Below are 25,133 nucleotides of genomic sequence, written 5' to 3'. Positions count from 1 at the left end.
AAAGCTGCTTTTCCTATTTCCCTTGAGAAGATCCTTATTTTAATGAGAAAATATATTTAACAAAATCCATGTTATGTTAATACATCAAGTAGCTTTTATTCTACTTTATGAAAGGTGTTAAATTTTTTAAAATGGATTTTATGACAAAATTAAATTTCCATCTACTTGAGGGGAATTTTCCTTTTAAGTCCTTGGTCATTGCAAACACTACGAAATTGTAGCTGTATGTGATTACTGGATATGGTCATTATTAAGCATTAGAAAACAACCTTCAAGTCAGTTTCAGTTTTAGTATGGAAAAGCATTTTAAAAAGCCATAATAGTGAATTTGAACAGTTTCTATAGATTAGCATTAAATGCCTCTATAGCAGAAGTTATGTTCTTCAGAACAATGTAAAGAGGTTTATTCTGAGCTGAACATACATGACCATCACCAGGAGAGCCACGCCCAGGATGCCTTGAACCACTGGGCCTGCTGGTCAACTGGTTGACAATTTGGTTTTACACATTTTAGGGAGACAGAAATGACTCCTAAAGTCATAAATCAGCACAAGGCAGGCTCACACTGGGTTGGCCTGAAACAGGAGGAAATCGCCAAGCTGGGGAGTTCAGATGACAGGTGCATTTAGAGATTCTTTGATTTGTAATTGACTAAAGAAATGAAGCTTATCTAAAGGCCTGGAAGATTTTTTCGTTAAGATAAGGAAATCTGCTTATTATATTATAGACAAGCCACAAAACATATGCCCAGACTCGGGTGATCTGTCAAGTAAACTGATGAACTATAAATGCAGTTTAACCTGTGTCTTGTATGGCCTTAAGCTTGTTAAGGATTTTGTAACTTATTTCCACAAAAATAAAAGAAAAAAGAAAACACCAGTGGGGAAGGGGCATGGCCAGGCATCTCTAACCTCTCATCCCACGGTCAGCTATTCAGCTGTAGGATATTTCTGAGGTGCCTTGGCCAAGAAGGGGTCCATTCAGTCAACTGGAAGGCTTAAGATTTTATTTAAGTTCACAGGTTAATGTTTTTGAATAAATTAACATGAGGCAAAATACAAAAAAGTAGAAAAGAAATCAAGACCCTAGTGAGTTCTCTATTTAAAATGTGAACATACACGTTTTAGTTCAAGTTTGTACTTCTACAGTTTCTGTGGAAGAAACATTCTTTGTGAAGAATTAACATATAGGAATGGATAACTGACCCCTAAGGAAGTTGAATTGTTTTGGTCATTCAAGGCTGAATACTCTGCTAGACTGAGAAGCTGATATCCAGGTATCCAGGCAGAGAAACTCGGAGAGAACAGGGGCAAAGAGGAGAGGGCAAGAGCAGGAACGACAGGAAGAAAGGGGAGAGAGGGTGGAGGGGAGAGGAGGGTGGGGGAGGCCAGCAGAGGGGAGGCTGGAGGAGAGAAGGCTGGAGGAACCTGGTGGAGCTGTGATAGGGAGTTTGGACTTAAGCCTAAGAACCCTAAGAACATTGGAAATGTAATTGAAGAGGTTTCAGCAAATGTGAAATAATCAAATTAAACACACAAAAAAATAATCACTCTAAGTCATGGGGTGGAGAACAGTATTGGAAGGGAAAGCTTCTGGAAATCTATTTCCCTTGTCCACGATTGAGATGTTACTCTTTGAACTAAGTGGCTGATATAGGGAAATGTGAAAGTAAATGAAAGTTTTTTAGAAGTTAAAATGAATGGGGCTTGGTCATGATTAGATATAGAAAATTACGAGGACTATTTAGTAAGGGAAATTGAAATTGCTGGGTTATACAAACTGAAAGGATGGTGGTGCCTTTCATTAGTAGAGAAAAATTAATCTTTCCTACAAAGAGAAGTGGTTCCCCAACTCCCTGAAGCAGCAAAATTCATGCTTTCTTTTAGGAAATTAAAGGACAACTTTCTCTATTTCCATTTCTAGGAAAGGAGTGAAAAATATTTTTCAATCCTTTTTTATGAAAGGATGGAATTTTCTAGCTGTGCGAATTTTCATTTGGCAATTAGTCACTTTTTCTCTAGACTTTTCTCTTAGTAACAGGCATTGGACACTGTTAGCCAGAAATATTTATTCCATTAAGAGCATTTGTCTCAATAAATAAGCCACTTAAATTGAAATAAGCTGGTTTTATCAAGAAATGATGAAGACATTTGGGTAATTAACACTTTATCTCTAGCAGGATTATCATAGGACCAGAAATGTGGGTTAATTCTGCATTCAATGGAAGTTATATTTGGATATTAACTAAAACCCATTATATAAAATCATATTATTTTAAGAGGAAAATTGAAGATTAAAATATATAATTTTTTTTGTCTTTTAAAGATTTCTTCTGATTTTCTAAAAATTTTCAAAGACAGCAATGAGTGGTATGCTGAGTCCAAGGTTTCAAGTTACTAAAAGCTACAAGTAACTGATCATTTTCACGTTATCCTTCTCTTGCCTTCCGTTCATTTCTTTGATTTACACACACACACTCAGACACCTGTACATATCAACACAGAGACAACAGTTCTATTTTTGTCTCTAACATGCCTAAGAATTTCAAATTGGTGAAATAAGATTCACTTGTCACGTTTCAGGGGACAGAGATAAACATGACTGCAGGCCTATGCATTATGGCAGTTGTGTTTTAGTGAAATATTAGTTTTACTTCTTTCTAGATTCATTAATTTAATGTCTGATAGGTTATCGCCACTGCGTAGATGAAAATAAGAGACAAATTCTGTCCCTAAGAGGTGTGTAGACTAATATAGACACATAAATATTAAAATTACCATACAGTGTCATAAAAATAGAATAAAGTAATTAACAAAAGCATGGGGTCACAAGTGGAAAATAAACAAACTGGTCAGGAAGTAGTGTGAATGCAGGGCTGTACTTAGCCAAGAGTCGCTGACAGGGCAGAGCAGAGGCCTGTGGCAACCTGCCCCTGTGTCCATGGGCTGTGAAATGCGTGTTCCATTTGGACAGCAACCAAGGAAAAATCAGTCTGAGTTGTTTATTTCAATTTATCATTTCATTGCTGCCATAGCTTTAGGTGGGAATAGTGGTTTGGTTCACATTCCCATATCTCATTCTTTATCTTTAAGGACTTCGCTATCTAATCTCACTGTGGCAGACTTTTTACTGTCCAAGGGAGAAGTACAAAACACAGTACATTGTTCAAAGAGCTGATTCTCGTGATGATATCCCCTACCTTCCCTGAAGGTTTGGTACTAGCAATAAGAAATGTGTGAACAGTGATTTTATACTCAGTATACAGTATTTTAATTTCAGCCATAAATTCATCATGTATAGAAAGGGAATTTCATGGAGTAAAAAGGATTATAAAATGATAGTAACCACCTACTGAATGACTGCATGGGGCCTGGGATAATACGTACACACACACACACACACACACACACACACACGTTATAGCCGTGTATTCTCACAGCAAACTGTTGAAGCAGGTAGAAGCATTCTAGCTTTGTTTTAAACTTCGTCTTGGAAAGGTTAACTTCCCCAAGGTCTCATACCTGGTCCCAGGTTTAATCAATTAAGTCCCTTTTCACTGTAGTAGTCTTTTTATTTCCTTTTTACTTTTTAGGAGAACAAAAATTCTTGTGGAAAATTTATCTTACAGAACTAATGACTATTTAAAAATCAATAATAATGGCTAAAAGTAACATTGAGTAGGGTAAGAATCAGTTTTTCTGCCTTAATGTCTGATAAAACAGGAAATAAATTGTTTTTGTCTTCAAACGAATTTCTGCTCTGATTAACATAACATGCTTTGCCGGTTCTATTGTTTTATATCATGGAAGGAAGAAAACAGTGAGTTGTATTCAAGCCAGAAAAGTCCCAAGGTCGTTGGACCAAAGCGTCAAATGTTGTTACCTTTCATTTGAATTAGTAGTAGGAAAATTGCTGTTGTAAAATGTTGTATGTTTTTCTCTATTTTTGTTCCAATTTATTATGACTTTTCTAAAGTACTTGATTCACATGGTTATGTTAGTCTGAGAATTCTTTCTACTCAGAACAGTACAGTCTACCTTAAAGCACAACATGGAGTTGAATAGGGGGTTGTTTTCCAGATTTTATGCAGTAGAATTCAGTGAGGCACCTGGGACTCTGAGGTAAGATCTTTTATGTTGCCAAAGATTGTTAGAAATTTAAAAGTAGATTTGGCTTTCATAAACAAAATGAACATGAAGAACTCAATATTTGAATTTAGCCTTCTTCTACAATATGTTATACTTTTTTTCTTTTTCCATTTTAGCATTTGAATAGCAAAGTGATTATCTCAAGTCTGTTTTTATGTGTTCTAAGCAAATGGAAATATATTCAAAGAGGACGGAAGAAGAAGTTGGATTTTTTTTCCCCACCATGTCCAATTATCTTTGCATTGTTATTGCTCATTATTTCAAAGCAGGCTCAGAGAATCTGAATCTTATTGGCTACCTTTTAAAATTAAACATTTTCATAAACCCAGAAAAGATAATTCTGAATGGAGAGTGTATCAAGAAAATGATCACAGGGGTGTGTATAAGACTGAAGTGGCTATTCTGCCCTGGTACTTGTTAAAGTGTTTATGAATCATTCCTTTGCTGAAGCACAAGCCTTGTTCCCATTAAAAGAGGTACATTTAATCATGATATTCCGATAATCTGATCATAATTGTTTTAATGAATCATCAATTTCCTAAGACAAAGAGATCCTAGAGAATTTAATTTGGGTGGTTGAATAATTAAAACATGAATCAACTAGTATTTTATGGTATGTTCCCTTGTATTAAAGAGAGATGATTAGGGGGGGAAAGATAAAATTAATTTTATATGCTGAATATACAATTTCATCATTTACATTAGTGGAATTCAACGTTGAATTTACTGGGAATATTAAAACTTTAGGCCCATTGAAAATCTCCAGAATAAACTACCCTACTTCACCACAATCAATTGAGGCTCCCTGAATTTGTACAAAGTATTGTCCTTCAGAGGAACACATCTTCTTTCAATCTGATCAATGTGCAATTTGTTGTGGACTTTGAACTGCCATGTTTCCCCCCAAATAAGACCTACCCCCAAAATAAACCCTAGCAGGATTTATATGCATTTATTAAATATAAGCCCTACCCCGAAAATAAGACCTAGTGATGGACCATGCATTTTGGTTTGGAGAGAAGACATCCCCTGAAAATAAGCCCTATAGTGTCTTCTTGAGAAAAAATAAATATGAGACAGTGTCTTATTTTCAGGGAAACACCGTACATGGACTCAGTCCTTGCTATTATGCTGTATTCCCCATTGTGTTAGTAAAAGGTTCTTCTTATTCTTTAATACCTTCTCCTCAGCCACTAAGGAGAGGAATGTTTTCCCCCTTGCGTCCCACTGTGGTCTATCTGTACCACCGAGAAAGCTCACATTACTATGTTGTGATTCTCTTCTGTTTATCAGGTCGATTCTTCTGCTTAATCTGAAAGTTTCTTGACTGGTAGAATCTGGATAGATGTAGTATTTGTATGATAGTGTCTAGCAAATGGCTTTTTTCTGGTTATTTAAATGATGAGATTCAGCGTTGGTCATTTCACATAAAGTGAATAAATTGAAACACATACCATTCAATGAATTTTTAAAAATAATATCTCCATATAGCCACTACCTAGATCAAATGATAGAATCTTGTTAGCATTCTAGAAACTTCCTGTGTTAAGATATTTATATTCTACACCTAGTAAATTTCACATGTACCCTTTTAAGATGCATGTAGGTGTGGTCCTGCCAGTTACTCCCCCCTCCCTCACCCTTTCCCCTTCTTCTTGGGCTATAATCTTATGAAAGCTATAAATTGGTTTCATAGTAAGACTGAGTACATTGGATACTTTTTCTTCCATTCTTGAGATACTTTGCTAAGAGGAATATGTTCTAGCTCCATCCATGTAAACATGTAAGTGGTAAAGTCTCCATCTTTCTTTAAGGCTGCATAATATTCCATGGTGTACATATACCACAATTTATTGATCCATTTATGGGTCGATGGACACTTGGGCTTCTTTCATGACTTAGCAACTATGAATTGGGCTGCAGTAAACATTCTGGTATGTATATCTTTGTTATAATGTGATTTTTGGTCTTCTGGATATACCTAGTAGAGGAATTGTAGGATCAAATGGCAGGTCTATTAACACAATAACTAAGAAAATGTGGTGAAGGCTTTGTTAACCAGTTTGATGAAAGTATTTCAAATTGTATATAAAACCAGCACATTGTATCCCATAATTACATTAATGTATACAGCTATGATTTAATAAAAATATTTTTAAAAATCCAGAACATTATTATTTTGCCTCATAAATTTAGGTGAATGCTGAATTTTGGACTGAATTTTTTAAGCAAGTTCCGTATGATTCCATAAGGATACATGATTGATTAGGAACTTTTACTGAAAAAGAGAAAAATAATTTCCCGTACTGAACTGTCATAAATCAATTCCACAGAGATGTGGGCCTGTGATTGGTCTCTGTTTTCTCTTCCATTATTCTGTCTATCCTTGTGTCAATAACTTCTTGTCTTAATTACTGTGTTTTTTTAAAAATTATTTTCATGTCAAGCAATATAATTCTTCTATATCTCTTTGTTTTAAAAGATTTTCTTAGCTTTTTTCCTTTGGCGATTGGCGTTTCCAAATTAATGTTAGAATCAACTTGTCAATTTCCAAAACATTCCTGTAAACTTGTGAGGTTTTCACTGGGATTATTGAATACATAGTTTGATTTGGGCACAAGTGGCATCTTCAGAATATTGAGATTTCTAAGCCAGAAGTAGACATGATATATCCCCACATTTATTTAGATACTTTTTAGTTATTCATAATAATATATTGTGATTTATAGAATATAAGTTCACCATTGAAAATCAATGGAGTTAATTTATCATTGAGCATTATCTTAGAAACATATTGTTTTTCTATTTTATTCATAAATAATTTTTCTGAAAACCTACCCTAAAGTAAAGGCATTAGATTGATTTGAAGAAGTGACGCCTTCCTTTAAGAATAATGAGAATTAGTGAAGAGGTTAAAGAGATGAGAAGCCGTGGAGGATCTCCTGATATAGGACAGGGTTACTACATGTATAAACTCCAAGTTTTAAAATGAACATAATTCCTATCTGATCCAATCAAGTGATTTATAGTTTAATTATGACTCTTGGTAAACACAAATACATGTTTTAGAGTGTTTATGTTTATACTTATTTTATACCAAAATAAACACTTTGAGAAGTAAAATGTGTAAGGTTTAAATATTGGCAACTTGTTCACATTTGTTTTATAATATGAAGTTGCCTGCTTTGTGTAATTATTTTCTGTGTCTATACAATTTCAAAATCATTCACTTGCACCCACATACATATACCATAACTGTCCGTATAATTTGCCTCACTGTAATGTGGAATCCCTGTGGCTTGTGTAAGGACTTTAAAAATGTAAAATTTAACCATGAGCAGTGTAAGGATTTTTAAAAATATAATATTTACCCAGGATCAAATCTTTAACCATAAACATGTGATGCCATTTGGCCATTCACTGTCGTGGGTCCATTTGTCTCCTCTCAACTTTAGTCTTCACGTTTCATATTCTATGTTCTCTTGGAAAACTTTTCTAAAAGTATTGTTTGTCTCAGACCCATACAAAAAGCATAAGTTTATATATTAATCATTTGTGCATGTCTGATGGGCCATATTTTATAATAGAATGTGATATTTTTCTTTTTTGAATATTGAAACTGATCCTTCCCTTTTTTCTTTTTTTAATCAGAGTCTATGGAATCCTGACTATAATAACAATTATTTCTTAGCATTGTGTTTTAAATCTGTATTAGTGTATTTTCTCATTGCTTATTGCTTTTGTTACAAGGTCCTATGCCTCTTAGAAAAAAGAATCCAAGAACATTTCATTTACAATGCATTTCTTATACGTTAAGAGAAAGCAATGATTGCGAACGATAAAATGAAAATCTTTTTAGACTCTGTTTTATCAGAGAAAAGCAAAAATGCTTTTCTTTCTGCTCCACTTCATCCTTCAGACAATGCATAAGATGTCACTCGGGAGAGACTTCACTAAGTAAATAGGAATGTTTTGGATCACAATACACTCTCTGCTTCTTAACTTGTTGTATATGATTATTAGGGACATCCCAGGGTGGTAGAAGTGATGTCTGGAGGAGGCCGAGTGTCAGTAATCCTCTCTGAGGAAGGGCCTTGAAGAGCTGGGTCACAGAGCCATTCGCAGGAAAGCATGACCTTCCATCAGAGGATGAGAAGGCAGGGAAGGTGAGCATGTGGCAGGGGCAGGGGTTCTCTGCCCAGCAGCCAGATTGCACAACAGAGAATGTGGATGTGAGGCCGTGCAGGAAAGGGCACACTGTGGAGTCTGAAGTATGGGATGTGGAGTTGGAATGACAGAGAGGAGGAGCCCAGCGGGACAAACAGGCCCCAGACCTCACAGTTCTTTTCAGCTATGATAAGGAGACTGAATGAACTCCAAGGAGGATGTCACCATCAGTGGACCAATTGTGTGACTTAATAGGAGGTATTTTAAAAGAAAAATATCCAAAATGGAAATACCCCAAATATGTTTCTGAAGTAATCTAACAGATTGAGGAAGCAATGACTGTGATTCAAGTTTCCTTGATTCCCCAGAATCTTCTCTGAAGAAGACAGACGAATGGCCAACAAACACATGAAAAAATGCTCATTGTCCTTAATCATCAGAGAAATACAAATCAAAAACCCTCTGAGGCATCACCTAACCCCAATGAGAACAGCCCACATCACAAAGTCCCAAAGCTGCAGATGCTGGCGTGGATGTGGAGAGAAGGGAACTCTTCTACACTGCTGGTGGGACTGCAAACTAATACAACCTCTATGGAAAGAAGTGTGGAAAATCTTCAAAGAGCTAAAAATAGATTTTCCATTTGATCCTGCAATCCCATTATTAGGTTTTTACCCTGAAGGAGAGAAAAATCATTTTATCATAAAGACATTTACAATGTTTATTGCAGCTCACTTCATAATTGCCAAGATCTGTTATCAACCAAATGCCCATCAACCCCTGAATGGATTAATAAACTGTAGTTACAAGTACCATGGAACACTACTCAGCCATAAAAAGATAGAGACTTTTCATCTTTTGCATTCACCTAGAGTTGAAGAACCTTTTCCTTAGTTCTCACGAGAATGGAAAAGAAAGTATCCCGTGTACTCAGTACTGATCTGAAGCCAGTAGATAAACAAGTACACACCCGTATGAGAGGAAAACATAATTAAATTCAGACGACAAGGGAAGAGAAAGGGGGATTGGCGAGCTCTCCTGTGGGCACAGTGTAAGGGTAGACGGCACACTTCCTGGGTGAAGGTCTCAAATGCAACTGGGACTTCACCTAACAAATGCCAACAGTGTACCCTAATCATTGTACCCTCATATGAATCTGAAAAAATATTCGTTGGTTCCCAAACTGGTTGACTCCTGAATGTGACTTTCCTGGAAACCTCAGAGCCTTACACCCTTTATCACTAAGGTGGGGATAATAATAGTACTGAGTATTCCACTGACTCATATTCATGTTATTTAGAAATTGAGACTGTACCTTTATTACATGAAATTCAGAGCACTTTTGTAAATCTCGTTTTTATTTATAGTCTCCTTATTTTTTAAATGCACTATTTCTCTTTCAAATGAGAGAAAATAAACTGCAAAAAATATATAGCACAGGGCTGGATGGTATGAATCAAACTGGTAATGCCAGCACTTTAGGAGGTCAAGGGGAGCAGATCTCTTGAGCTCAGGAGTTTGAGACCAGAGTGAGATCCCATGTCTATTAAAATAGAAAAACATTAGCCATGTGTTTTGTTGGCTGTAGTCCCAGCTACTAGAGAGACTGAACCAGGAGGATCACTTGAACCCAGGAGTTTGAGGTTGCTGTGAGCTTGGCTGATGCCACAGCACTCACACCTGGGAAATAGAGGGAGACTGTCTCAAAAATCAAACAAACAAACAAAGAAACAACCCCCACCCCAGAATAAGACTAAGTAGTATAGATGTCTAAGGTGATATGCTGATGACTTGTATAGCACTAAGAAAAACTTTATTGTTACCTCCTGGACTCATAGGCTAGCCAATCTGCAGGGGTTTCCCCACTAAATAGTCATAAGAGCTCAGCAAGACACACACAACTTCTGTCACCTTTTATAAATAAGGATCTTGAGTCAAAGGAAGTTTGTATAATATTCAAGTTCATATGTTTAAAATGTGGCAGAGTCAGAACTTGAACCCATGAAGTCTGATGCCTACCATCTTACACATACTGTTTCTTTTGGAATAAATAATAAGTAATATTACACAAGGTTGAACAATTAACTCATCCTAGAAAAAGTGCTATGTACTTCATTGCTGAATAAGGCTATCGTCACCTTTGAAGTACTCCCCTTCAGAAGCTACGAGCCAGCATCTATTCCACCCTTTAAAGCACTTTTTCTAAGATGAGTTTGTGAATTTGTCAGACCTTGCACTGTGACAACTTTGATGGCTATTCCAGAAAAACAGTTACAAAATTGCGGTGAAGGACAGAGGAGGAACTGGTGTCAGTGAATTGATTCCCCAGGGGAGTACTTTGAAGGAGACTATACTGACATTCAGCAGTGAGGTGTGTAGCACTTTGTCTTGAATGAGTTTGCAAACTTCATTGTCTGACCTTGTACATATACTGTAGACCCTTCATCTTTTATTTATTTGGTTATGTACTACTTAAAAAATATTCTCAAGAATCATGGTAGCGTGATTGGATGAGGGTTTTACAATACAAAAATCAATAAAAAACCAAGAATCAACAACTAAAATATTTTCTCATGTATCAATGGCCCTGTGGTACAACCACTGGCGATATGTTTAATGGTTGTCTGACACAAATAGGGCCCACATATGTACAGGGAAAATGAATACTCTAGTAAATATGTATGCATAGTCAATATCGCAATTTCAAGAAAGTTACGCTTGCTTGAGAAAACTTTTCAGAACAGGAAATACTATCCAAGTTCAAGGATGGAATGATAAACCCAACTGATTTTTATTTCTTCAAACACAAAAAAATACATAGTTAATTGGTAGGCAAGATCTCAATGTACCCGAATCCAATTATAGAGTCTTCAAAACACTAGTGAAATAAAAGTTAATGAGACATTTTAAAGACATTACAATTTTATGATAGTTATTTATTTTGAAAACTGGAAAGGATAAATTTAAGTGTAATATGCTGAGCTAAATTCTCTGTTTCCATTTTGGAATTCCAACCAAAATAAGTATCAGCGAATAGTGACTATGTATGTGGGTACATTTGTTTGCATATCTATTTATATATTTTATACATACACACACATATATGTATATATGGTGTGTTCCTAATTAAGGGCTCCTTCTGTTCTTTTTTATATTGGTCTTGGAATTTAGTCAATTATATTATTTTTACCCTCTTAGTTACAGTAAATGAAGGGAACAATTACTTCAGATCAGTATTAATTCAAATATGATTAGACATATACCAATGCTATACTAATGCTAACAAAAATAATTACAACTGTTAGTCTATATTATTGTAATAAATGTTATAATAAGGAATGAATTGCTTTGTCATATCTATAGAACACTTGGTAACATGATTTTTCCACAAGTCAAAATTAATATTAATTAATTATAATATAATAAAGCCTTTTAATTGTACAGTTTTAATATTAGTCTTTTAACAATATTACATAGTCTTATTTTTCCCAATGAATAGGGCTTAACTTATAAGTTGGTATCATGAAACCCATTCAGTTGATTAAATAAATGAGTCAGGAGGCAGTTTATGATCTGTATCTTCATAAAAGCAAATGAAAAAAGTGAGAGAAATTAACATTAGGCACATAATGTATCATCTAAGATATTTACACCGGAAAACTGTGTCTGAGGATAAAAATGGATACTCTTATACAACCATGGAACTGTATTAATTTGAAAATTAACCTGCATGTTTCAAGCAATTATTTTAAAGAAAAAAAGAGTATCCTTACTAAATAGTAAATTTGGGGTCTTTAGCAATACTCCTTAGGTCACCTCAAGCAGCCCCTCCGAGTCTGACCCGACACATAATATTAGGAGTACTAAGAAAAAGATCAGATAAAGTTATTTGCTATTATGTACATATGTATTCTTTAATTTATATGTGCTTGTCTTATCCATCGTTTTGACTATAAAATCTTTGAGTGTAAAGACCATCTTTTCTCATATTTTATTTTTAGAGCTTATCACAAAATTAATTATAGTAGGCAATTAATTCATCTGTCAGATAGATAGGCTTTTGACTGCCAGTAACAGAAAACTCAACCATCATATCTTAAATAAACATGAGTAATCATTCTTACATAGCCGAGGAATCAGAGGCATGCATTCTTCATGTGGAAGTTTAGCCAGGCTCCTTTCATCTTTCTGTTTCGCCATTTTAAACATTAGGAGATGCTGCTATACGCTCCTTTTTTCAGAACCATGTCTGTGTTCAAACAAAAAGAAGCCTTCCCAGAACACTTCCCCTCACGTCCCCTCAGCCAGAAACAGGCCTCCTGCCTGCCTGGAGACTAGTGAATAGTCAGGCGGAGTCGTTCTGAAGATGCAGACTCATCAGGACTCAGCCTCTGGGACTGGGGTAACAGGTTATTCTCCCAGAGATCAATAGATGCAGCATCCACCCGAACAAATCAGGGTGAACAAGAAAACTGTTGTGCAGTTAGTGGACAACAAACATTACAGGTTTTTGTTTCGTAGTGGATGGTGTTCCCATGCGCATTACCTGCATAGAATTGGATTTGTTGAAATAAATTATTCAGGGCATAGTCTATCTCCCATTGCATCTTTATGTTTTTATTTGATTTGTGTGGTAAAATTTAATATGAGAAATTTCTGTTTCTTTGAGGATAATTTAAAGTGCATAAAATTGTCCATATTTTTATTTGCACTGGAAAATAAAATACAGAATATTGAAAAGATGCATTTATCAACATTGCCTCTTCAATGTAGGTTTTGCTCTCATGATTGCAAGGGAAATTCAGATTCCAGTAATTATATCTTCTATCTTTTCTTAGGCCTTCAAAAGAGAAATATGAATTTAGATTCCATTCATCGATTAATTGAGGAAACACAAATCTTTCAGTCACAGCAGTCGGCAGTTAACCCGCACTGGGAGAAGGTGGCGACTGCCTCGTCCCCCAGGGACACCTGCCGTCCCCGCTGCCCCCTTCACCGGCTGCAGTCTCAGGCCTCCCACCACTTCTGTGCCTGCTCCTCCAGCACCGAGTGGGACATCTGTGCAGAGCTTCGCCTGCGGGAACTAGAAGAGGCCAAAGCCAGGGCGGCTCAGATGGAAAAGACCATGCGGTGGTGGTCAGACTGCACGGCCGACTGGAGAGAAAAATGGAGCAAGGTCCGGGCGGAAAGGAACAGTGCCAGGGAGGAAGCAAGACAACTCCGGCTGAAACTGGAGATGACGATGAAGGAACTGAGCGAACTGAAAAAGCAGCAGCGTTTGCCACCTCGGAAGGAGGCTTTCGAAGCTAAAGTTACCCAGGGCCGGAGGCTTCCTGGTTTTGCAGAAGAGTCCTTTGAACACAGAGACCAATTTCTAATTGGTTCCCAAATGAGTGAGTCTAGCAGGCAGTGTTTGGTAAAAAGACGATTTCCTACAAAGGAGAACACGAGTAGTGAGGTAAGGGGGAAAATCCACTGGGGACCCCAGAGATAAGGTGCGTTTGTGAATGCCACGAACGGGTATGGTGGTGGGGATGACGGGGACAGAGCCATACCCAGTGGTGGCCGTGTCAGTCTATAAGGGCTGACACCTCAAAGTGCCACCGTCTGCATGGCTTAAGCAGCAGAGATTTATTTTCTCACAATTGTTAAAGCTAGAACTGCGGGATCAAGGTGTCTGCAGGGCTGGTTTCTTCCAAGGCCTCTTCCTTGGATTGTAACGGTCTTTTCCCTGGGCCCTGGCACTGTCGTTTCCGTACATACGTGTCTGTGTCCTAATTCCTCTTCCCACCACAGTGGCCTCAAGTTAACTCAGTCTCATCTTGGGAAGGCTCTGTCTCCGTTACCAGTCACGTTCTGAGGTGCTAGGGGTTAGAACTTCAAGAAGGGAATTTGGAGAAGACACAATTTCACCTGCATCAGTGCTTTTATAGCAAAAATTTACCCAGAATTTTATGTGTAAAGAAAACATTTGGATTTTTTTTCCTATTTACCTTAATTATATCAAACTTATAAATGATCTATATAGGAGACCAAAAAGTCTCAAGGTCTGGGGCTCTGACCTCACAATGACCCCTTTGTAGACTGGGTATCATGTGCAGGTACCTTTAGGAAATGCTTCACAGGATCCACTCTGGGAATTTCCTGGTGTATTGTGAATCTTGAAGTTTCTGAGAATTCTACACAAAAAGACTTTTTAACAATTTTATTAAATCAATCCGTTTGTACTTACTCACTGATGAACATTACCAGTTCTTCTTTTTTTCTTTTTTTAAAATATTTTTTCTTTGCTTGGTAAGTACTATTAACAACCCAGGGAACATTCTTTGGAAAATGTTAGGAACTCATATGACTTCTATCATAGTGTCAGTTCAAATTCTTAACTCTTTCTACTTAATTCCATCTCTAAATACGTGTTAGTTAATATCTTGTACCACTGCAATTCACATAAAATTTTAAGCCTATCACGTATAGAATTTGAGGTCATTATTACTGTGCATAGATTACATTATAAATAAAAAAACTAAAAAGATTGTAACAACATGATTTCTTCTGCTCATTTAGTCACCTAGGTTTTTTCTTTTCTTTTCTTTCTTTTTTTTTTTTTTTTTTTTAATTTTCAATTTGACAATTAACTTTCCCAGTCTGTTAGTACTTTTCTGGGAAAATTTTCAAAATTTGATTTACATTTGAATGAAGTGATGAGGATGAGTGAACATGGCTCACATATGTTCCCTGAGTTCACAAAACTTTTATAATTATTACAAGTCACTGGACTCTGTATTTAAGAAAATGAAGGGTTATTTTTACATGTATTATGCTGAGAAACTCTCAATATCTTGGGATTTATTCTTAAATATCTTTACATCATTAGTGTCAAGAACAGATTATACATTGCAGATATTTATAACATCGGAAATTCCTTCTAATGGGAGGGAATTAACCTGTTGAGGAAGCTTTAAGCAGGTTTTCTTTCTTTTTTTTATTTTGGCCAGTTTCTTGGCCAACTCTAGGCATAATGAGAAGGATAATTGTATACATAAAGCTTGTTGGATCACAGTGTTTTCTATAGAGGACAGCAAATGTCTTATTTTATTGCTATTCAAATGGTATAGAGAATTGCAATACTAATTCTTGAGAGCGTTAAGAGATGACAACTTAATAGTATGCAACAACTGCATACTGTTAAAAAATAAAATTCTAAAAATGAAGTATCATTGAAATTTTATGTAAACTTGACTATTGAATGGGATTTTATTTGAACTTGGTCTTATTTCATTTAAAACTCATGATTCAGGAAAAATACAAATTATAGACAAATATCAGTAACATGAGTTTATTGAACTTTCAGAATTGTAAGATTTTGGAGGAAGTGTGCTGCTTTGGTAATTGGTGCCCATATTTATTAAAGTGTCTCACAAAATTCTATTGGAGATTTGACTAGTGAACTAAAATGAAATAAGAAAAAAGCTTGTACAAATATTCAAGAGCCCATGGGCACTTGGGCTTCTTCCATGACTTAGCAATTATGAGGGAGGAAAGGGAGGGTAATGGGTGGGCCCACACCTACAGTGCATCTTACTAGAGTACATGAAAAACTTACTAAATGTAGAATATAAATGTCTTAACACAATAACTAAGAAAATGTCATGAAGGCTATGTTAGCCAGTTTGATGAAAATAGTTCAAATTGTATATAAAACCAGCACATTGTACCCCATGATTGCATTAATGGATTTAATGCAATGATTTAATAAAAAAAAATATTCAAGACCGTCCTGCAAATCTTTGTAGTTTGTCTTCTAAAAATGTTAAGAAACCATACATTGATTTTGCAGTGAAACTCTCAAGTATGTTGTGACAAAAGAAACTTTAAGGAGGAATTCATCAATTTATTAAAAATATTCTTGGTGGCACTTGTGGCTCTCAAAAGTGTAGGTGCTGGCCCCATATGCCAGAGTGGTGGGTTCAAACCCAGCCCCGGCCAAAAAAAAAAAAAAAAATGAGTATATATATATATATATATATATAAAATATATATATTTGGGCATGGTTATTTTTAGCTGTGATTAGAAAAAGAAAACAAACTAAAAGTTAAAGCAGACCTTTTGATAAATGTATGTTAATATAATAAGGTAGACCATAGAAGAAAATAAGTTTGAAGGAGAATGAAAATCAGCTTTGTCATGTAACACTCTATAAAATGGATTTGGTGCTATCATCATAATTCTTATTTTCTTTTGAATTGTATTTTTTTCATGAGTTTTCCCCTGAGAGACTTAATATTTAACAATAATTGTTTTATTTTCTTTTTCAGGAAGAAAGTGTGGTTATTGATGCATTAAAATTAAGCGAGGACATGAAACCCAGTGTAGATTGCGTTGATTTATTCCAGAATGACGGTTCTGGGAACTATGCAGTGAAACCTGAGCTGAGGCTGCAACCAATACATCTGCCCTTGGAAAAGGAAGGAACTGAAACTTCAGCTCTGCAGGTGCATTTGGATCAATTCCAAAAAGTCTTATGGAAGGAAAGAAAGTGAGTGCTAATCATCGTCTCCTTAACCAAACCTGAGTTTCAGACCTCTTAAAAGTGTTGATTGATAAGTTGATGCATTTTACCTGTGTTTAGTCATTAAGTCTTAAGAATTAAAGAAATCAGTTATGTTCACATTTTGAATTTTGAAAAGTAATTTATAACTTGTTAGTTTTACCATTTTTTTTATTATTTGTTTATTTTGAGATAGTCTTACTGTGTTGCCCTTGGTTGAGTGCCATGGCATCACAGCTCACAGCAATCTCAAATTCTTGGGCTCAAAGCGATCCTTTTGCCTCAGGCTCCCCAGTAGCTGCGATTACAGGCACCCATCACCCATAACCATGTTCTCACCATTTCTGGTAGATTCACGGTAGTTGTATTTGAATTTGTAATGTACGAGGGTGAGATATCCAGTATTTTACCTACTTTTTATATTATTCTTGGACTTCAATGAGTCAATAATGGCAGATAAGTATGTTAGGATTAATAACGGATACATCATCACTTGTGAGGAAGTGTCTTACACGTGGACCATTTGGTATAGAGGCAAGAGGCCTGGGCTTGTGTCTAAGTGACCTCTATATTCACCTTCATTCTTACTTCTCGCTCTGTGGTACTGGCTATTGGCTCTTTGTGAAAATAGAGGTTGTGATGTTATGTTCCAGTTATCTATTATTTCATAACCAGCTCTTAAACAATGGTTGTTAAAAATCACAACGTCTACCATGGGTTCTGTTCATGAATCCTGAGCACGGCTTTGCAGAGACTGCTTCTCTCTTGTACGTGGCTTCAGCTGGGATGGCTGCAAAGCAGCTGTACTGGGGGTTGGGGGCTGGGATTATTGGAGGCCTCACTCACTCATGGATCTGGCGGTTGTTGATCTTATTTCATCTGCAAGCTCGGTTTCGACACCTCTTTGTGGCATGTTCTGGGGGCTGCTTGGCTTCCTCACAGTAGTGGTTAGGTTGCAGGTAGAAATCTTAAGAGTGGAATATCTCCTATCATAATGCTTGTCCCTCAGAAGTCCAGAGCACACTCTGACCGTTTATTGGCAAAGGCTGATCAAGTTCAAGGGAGAAGGGCACCCTCAATGGATGAGTGTCACAATCAATTTCTAACACGGATGTGCAGGATGAGGTCACCGTGGGAACTATCTTTGTAAAAGATTGCCCTACAATCTGTCATGGCCTTTATAGAATTCTCATAAAAAACAAACACAATATAGTGGAAAGAGGATGGTCATATAGTTACTCAATATATATTTTCTCCATTTGAGTTCCGCTTATGATGCACTTTAAAATGTCCCAAAGTCTGAACATAATTAGCTTTCCCATCCCCTGGGTTATGCTCCCAGAGTCCCAGCTATCACATACTGGAGAGGAGGCCGAGGCAGAAGGCAGGCTTGAGCCCAGGAGATCCAGACTGCAATCAGCCATGATGCTATGATCCTACCATTGCAGTCGGGCCTGGGCAGCAGAGCAATCCCATCTCTAAAGAAAATTACAAAAGGAACTAAAACTGAGTATATAAGGATATATACACAATATAGATTATATAAATAGACCTACATAGTGGTTTTAACTTCCCTGGTTTGAATGGACTGAGAAGGGGAGGAATACTATCAGCTGTTCATTTGCCATTCATTTCCTGACAGCCAGAAGCGTCTCACTAGTCTCTCCTCCTTCACATCCTTTGTCTCTGTTTGCCATGTTAGTGTTAGTAGGTTGACATAATGTGAGATTCTCTGTACAGAATAACACTTACTATTCTACCACCACATATAAATTCCTAACAGAGTTAATAAATGTTAATGGAAAAGAAAATTGAGTTTTTAATCTGGTAAACACATTACCAATACATTTTATGCAAATCTGTCAGGACCCAGGACTGGCCAGGTCTCGGGCCCGGCTTATGTAGGTTCCAGACGTGGACCACTAAGTTACCTTGCTCAGGTACAGTTTCTCTTAGGTGCCTGAGGGCTATCTACGTTAGCTGGAGAGAGAGAGAGTCTTAGAGAGAGTAAAGCAGTCTCCTTAGAACAGATAGATCTTAGTCTTTAGCAAAGCTTGGTAATCTTCAGCACAGAGATGCCATGCTGGCGTTCTGCAGGCGGGACAGGAGACAGAGTCAGAGTAAGTTGGTCCATGATAGAAAGTGCACGCTCCTGACTGCCTTCTCCTCCAGCCTAATATAAGGCTGATCTCGTGCCTCTCAACATCACAGGTGTAGAGGCTGCCAATTCACCAGTGCTCTCATCTCGTGAGCTCTCATACTTGTTAGGAGAGCTAAATCTCTCTCCATGCTCTTTTACTAAGGTGTTCCATTATTGAGCTCTACAGGTATTTCTTATAACTCTCACTCCTCATAGCCATAAGCTATATGGGCTGCTACATAAATCTGTAGGTCAAAGTCAAGTACTAACCTCTGTGTTTTTATTTCTGGGAGCTTATGTAGCTTTCTGGTTGTCACAGACTTCTCTCAAACTCACTGGCAGTGCTGTTTCGCTGATGTGGTGTTAGGACGAGCTTAGAATAGGAAGTAAACATCTCTGTTTTAATGTCAGTTTTACTGATACGCACGTCCTGTCCTTACACACTCTCATGCATATATGCACAATTTTATACTTCCTTGGAATACACGAACAATCATCAGTGTAAGGAAATTCTCCAATTCTCAGCAACTTGGGTATCTGAACCATGGACAGGCTGAAGAGGGAGAGGGAAGAGCCTCCTTTGACTCAGCTTTGCTACTCTTTTCTCCTCTTTAAGGAAACTGTCCCCTGGACGTGTGAGTCACTGCATGAGTCCACGAGCCAACATTTGCATGCAGTCCCCAGGGGGAAATCGCACTATTTTTTTCTATATCAGAAGAATGTTTCCCAAGAATATAGGATATGCTATTACTGTAAGTCTGGCTAATCTTTAAATTCCTCTTCCTGGAATCACAGCAAGTGGGTGGCTGGAGTCGGGATGTGAATGCAGTTTTTTCTATGTTCCCATCTAGTGGGAACATTCTCTTGACTAGGGCCCAGAAGTCAGCTCAGGAAACTCAGGGACTTATTTTTACCATATTTCTAACTAGAAGAGTTTTTTTTTTTAATCAAATAACCTAAACTTTATCATTTTATTTGCTTTCTGGATATTATTCCGCTTTATGACAAGGCATCCAGTTTATGAAAGCTTCTCATACACTGAGAATTGGACATAGGCCTAATGATTTATTGATGAACTATTTTAACATTTAGATTCAGTTTTCAAATTCTCCAACAAATGGCTCCTTTACCCTTTACAATATGTTTGCTTTGTGTCCTTTTTAAGCTTTGCCTCAATCTTCCCTTTCAATGTTACCTTAATTTATTTCTTATGTAAGAACATTTGTATGCTCTAATTATTTAGCTTTGCTTTATTAAATGTTGATTTTTTCTTAATATAATGAGATTTAAAATTCTAGTGAGAAAGTGAAGCAAATTGCCAGTTTAGCAGTATTTTAAAAATACATCTCTTTTTAAATTAAATTAGCAAAATATGGCTTTGCAGCTAAGAATACCTAGGGCTGAAAGATGTAATTATGAAGAGTTTGGGGTGCATTTCCAAACAACACATTCATTGCTTATTAAAAGTAAATTTGTAAAAATTTTATAGATTTGGACTGTCACGAAAATGGATATAATATTTTGATTTGGCAAAACCTTTTTTTTTTTTTTTTTTTTTTGAGGCAAGCATGGGACAAAGTTTACTGAGGAAGAGAAAGGTTTATAGAGTGAGAGCAAGATACAGGCCAGCAGAGGAGGATGCATTCCCCATAGACGAGGAATGGGCTTCCATTGCCAGGGCAAGTAGGCAAGTAGGCAAAGGGGTCTGGCACACGACTGTTGCCATTACTAGGGCCTTTCAGGTAATGATGACAGTATTTTTCAATGAAATTTTCCACAGTTCAAAAGTGATTAATATTTATTCCTAGATATTAGTGTTTCAGGACCTTTCATTTCTGAGAAATATTTGAGTAATATTTTTGTCTAGATATCCAGAATTAATTTCCTATTATTATGGGATAGTGATAGTTAACAGGGTATCAAAGAATTGCATGGAAATACAATCACATCTCTTCATAAAAATATTGTTTGTTCTCAGGTTATCTTTTAGATCCTACCATTTTTATCTATTTTAGTAATATGAGTTCTAAAATGTTATATAATCATGTAGAGATAAAGAAAATATGCATAACATGAGCAATATATGCTAATATTAGGGTTTCTTTTGCCTTCCTGCAAGCCAATGGCATGTCAATAGTACATATTTCAGTTATAAACTTAAATACAGAATTCACTAATTTTGAAAATCTCTTTGAAACAGAATAAATTGATTAGGTCAGAAAATTAGGGATTTATGAAAGTGCCCTCTGCTGCATAAATTTAGATGTGCAATGTTTTTAATGTTTGCTTACATGGAGCCATGTAAGTTTTTGTTAGGGCCAAACCAAAAAAAAAACCAAATTCAAGTATGGCGTTGTCATTAAGTTTTTGTGAATTGCCTATTTCTCATGCCCTTGACCAAATTGCAACTTTTTACACAAGAAAAACACATTATGTTCTAACTCCTATATATCACTTTTTTAAACATCTATAAATTCCTACCTTTGAAAACTTACCAATTAGTCTCATTTTTTTGTTTTTAATATTTAAAATTTGACTTAAATATAATCATAATCAATTATTATTTTATTTACTTTGGCAAAATTTTATCATTTTTATTTCATGGGCTGGTTTTGACTATTATTCTATGTCCAGATATAATCTAGATGTAATTATACCTTTAGGTTTGATCTATTTTGTATATAACTTAAATTAAAAGTTTAATATAAACTTGAAAATGATCTTTTTGGACTACTTATAGAACTGTAAAAGAATAGTTATCCAAGTAATTTCAATGACCTTTCAATGATCCTCTTTTATTCTCCAGTAATCATAAATCATTTTTATACTAATGTGAACTTTTGAAACATTTATATTATTTAAAACTTATTTATTTTTTAAGACAGAGTCTCACTTTGTCATCCTTGGTGAAGGGTCTTGGCATCACAGCTCACAGAAACCTCAAACTTTTGGGCTGAAGTGATTCTCTTCCCTCACTCTCCTGAGTAGCTGGGGACTACCCAGCTATTTTTAGAGATGGAATCTCACTCTTGCTCAAGCTAGTTTCGAACTCAGAAGCTCAGGTATTCTGCCAGCCTCGGCCTCCCAGAGTGCTACAATTATAGGTGTAAACCACTGCTCCTGGCCACATTTCAGTTTATTTTGAGTTTCTAAATTAGATATTTGATTTTTCAGCATGTATTATTTTGAATTTTTTAAAAATTACCAAGCATATTTTTATCATTCCATTTATAAATAAAATATTTGTCAAAATTAATCTTGGAGTAAATTTTATCATTACACAAATACAGTTAACAAAACCTTTAATAAAATTCTTTACTAATTGAACATATTCTATTCATTTTTTGTCTTTCAATTTTTGAGAAAATATTCCCAAGTACTACTCAGATAAATCTAATAAATTAAAATGATCAATATGGCTATTCTTAAACATTCTAATGAAGTTAGAAACTTATCACAATTTTATTATACTTTTCAACTTAAGTTCACAAGTCTGACTATTACCGACTATCTTTTAAATATTCTAATATGCTTAAAAAGTACTCAAATATTTGATATGCAGTGTATTTAAATGTATAAAGTTTGTACATATACATTCTAAATTCAATAAAAATATTAATATTTTGTTAATTTGCTTATTATTTCTATATTAATGCTATTCTTGACATCCAAGACACAGCTACTTAGTACAATATTTATATTAGGGTAAGCAACTTGGATGTCAACAGTTAGGTTGGTTTGTTTATGAGGAATTCTGGCTGGGTTTTTAATCTAGAGCTATCGACATTCATATGCAGTGTTCATAAAACCTAGACTTTCATGTCAAACCTTTATGTTTGTTAATTTTGTTTAATACATTTGCTATGGTAATAAGGCATTCCAAATCAGGATACATAAATGATACTTTGTGCCATTTTTTTTTTTTGAAATCTAAGTCGTTTGAGGTTAAGCTAATCTCTAACTAATTCTTTTATATCCTCTCTCAACTTTATGGCATGATTCATGCAAATATAATTACATAACTTTTTAATAGCTTCCTTATCCAGTTGACTGGATTAAACTAATGTATTTATAGCCTAACACTGTTTCAAATTATTTTCATAGTATTGCTACCAGGAAGAGTCATATTTCTTATAAATATGTATGTGGCATTCAATTTTGATTCTGCATTTTTTTTTTTGGCTCTGTGGATGTGTTTCTAAGATCTTCTAGTGATATTTATCGCCTCTAACATAGATTTGTGTGTGCACATTAGTTAATCTGAAGTACGATAAGGCTTTAGCCAACAATCCCAAATTTGAGTGTTGTAAAATAATCAGGGTTTATTCAGCTGGAGACCAGCACACAAGTTCTCTTCTAACTTCTGCTTCTGTCACATCTGCTAACATCCTGCTGTTAAAGCCTAGAATCCAGAGATGAAGATACCAACTTTGTCCACAGAAATAGAAAGAAAAGATTAAACAGTAATCTACGGCACAGATCAGGGCAGCCCGGTCAGAAAGGTCTACCTGTACAAATTACAACCAGATACAAAACAATTCTTTTCAAGGACTCACTCCAATTAACATGTTTGCAAAGAAGAAATAGTCAGTGGTTCAATTATAAGAGGACCAAATGTTAATTCTATTCTGTGCTAGTTCTATAAGTGGAGAAATTAAATTTTATATTGTTTAAGTTATTTATAAAGATCCCACCAAAATTGCTCTAGTGAAATAAAATACAAAATAATTTAAAATATGTTTATACCTGTATCCCCAATTGATGGAATTTTTTAAATTGGTAAGTGGCCTCCCTGGCATTCTCCGTCACCTCAAATGATTCGTCCTTTGTATCTAGTCACAATACAAAAATGGATGCAAGCCATGTTAAATTAGAAGCATGCAGTTGTCCTATGTGTAGAAATAATACAAAGTAGAGGAATCGAGAGAAATGAATGACATACACAAGATAACTGGACAGAAAGTTGATACTTGTAAACCCTAATTAAATATATTTTATCTACAGTAAAGTTAATTGATGGAATAATAAACTAAACCAAATCTTATTCATTATTTGCAATTTTCAATAAGTTGGAAAATATTTTACATCAAAAATTAGGAAAGTTGAAAAAATGAAACTGGATACGTCCCTAAAATAATTTTAGAAATTTAAGTCTACTTTGCTTCCTTTTAATTCTTACATAATTTAGAATGCGCACAGCTTTGGAAAAAGAAATAGAACAACTGGAGTCAGCTTTGTCGCTGTGGAAATGGAAGTACGAAGAGCTGAAAGAACGGAAGCCAAAGTCTGTGAAAGAGGTAGGAGGACACGTGATGGAAAGGGGGCAGTGGGAGCCGGGGTTTCTTTCCTTGGAGAGGGAAGGCAGGGGGCAGAGGCCAAAGATTCAACATCAGGAAGTGAGATTGAAAGTAGAATTTTCTCTGTAAGAGGAATGTTTGAAATCACATGTCAATAGTGGGCATAGTCAAATTCAGAATATTAGAAATTGTGTTCTAAATAATAAAATTTTTCAGCTTCATGTTAGTCTTTATTACTTTAAAAAGTATCATTGTATACACATGAGGAGTACGAATGATGTTCTGCATACACACAGATAGTGAAGTAGTTCATGATCAGCCGTCTAACTCACTTAGTTATCCATTCTAGGCACATTTCAAGGGACTGCCGAAAATGGCTTATGCTATTGTGCCACCTATCATAAATGAGTTTATCTTATTCTTTCCAATATGAACAGTCTAAAATAATATCAGTTTACCTCAAGTGTATTTAGATTCTTTTCATATTGACATTAGAGATGTTCAGAATCAGCCACTTGGCTTTTATACTTTTCCTTAACATTTTCATTGATAAAATGCTGCCATGAGCCCTTCCTGTTTCAATGATTTATTAACATTTGTTATTTAAATATTAATTTTACATATTGTGTGTACTGAAATATTGTTATCAGGTACATATGTGGGAAAGAATAATGAGCAAAGAGAATAAAAATAACGGGCAAAAATAATGACAAACTACTTCCAACTGAGTTGAGTGGAAGTGTGTATCATGTATACATTTATATACAAAACTGTCTGTACACACAGGGGCATATACACATATAGATTCATAATATTTACATGCACAGGGACC

At 35.7% G+C, this 25,133-nt stretch overlaps 1 protein-coding gene across 1 annotated transcript in view; it reads left to right on the top strand.

Annotated features, from left to right (window-relative positions):
- Positions 1-25,133, top strand: part of CCDC102B (coiled-coil domain containing 102B) — a 172,029-nt gene that overhangs the window by 10,630 nt on the left and 136,266 nt on the right. Inside the window, exons 2-4 of the mRNA XM_012804270.2 lie at positions 13,154-13,773; positions 16,632-16,852; positions 24,193-24,301. Of these exons, the coding sequence (XP_012659724.2) occupies positions 13,154-13,773; positions 16,632-16,852; positions 24,193-24,301 (950 nt within the window). The remainder of the gene's footprint in view (positions 1-13,153; positions 13,774-16,631; positions 16,853-24,192; positions 24,302-25,133) is intronic.

The sequence above is a fragment of the Otolemur garnettii genome, unplaced genomic scaffold (genome assembly GCF_000181295.1).
Source record: "Otolemur garnettii isolate 467f Iridium unplaced genomic scaffold, OtoGar3 scaffold00027, whole genome shotgun sequence".
Lineage (NCBI taxonomy): Eukaryota > Metazoa > Chordata > Mammalia > Primates > Galagidae > Otolemur > Otolemur garnettii.
Note: the sequence above shows the minus strand (reverse complement) of the source record. Positions and strands in the feature narration are given on the sequence as shown.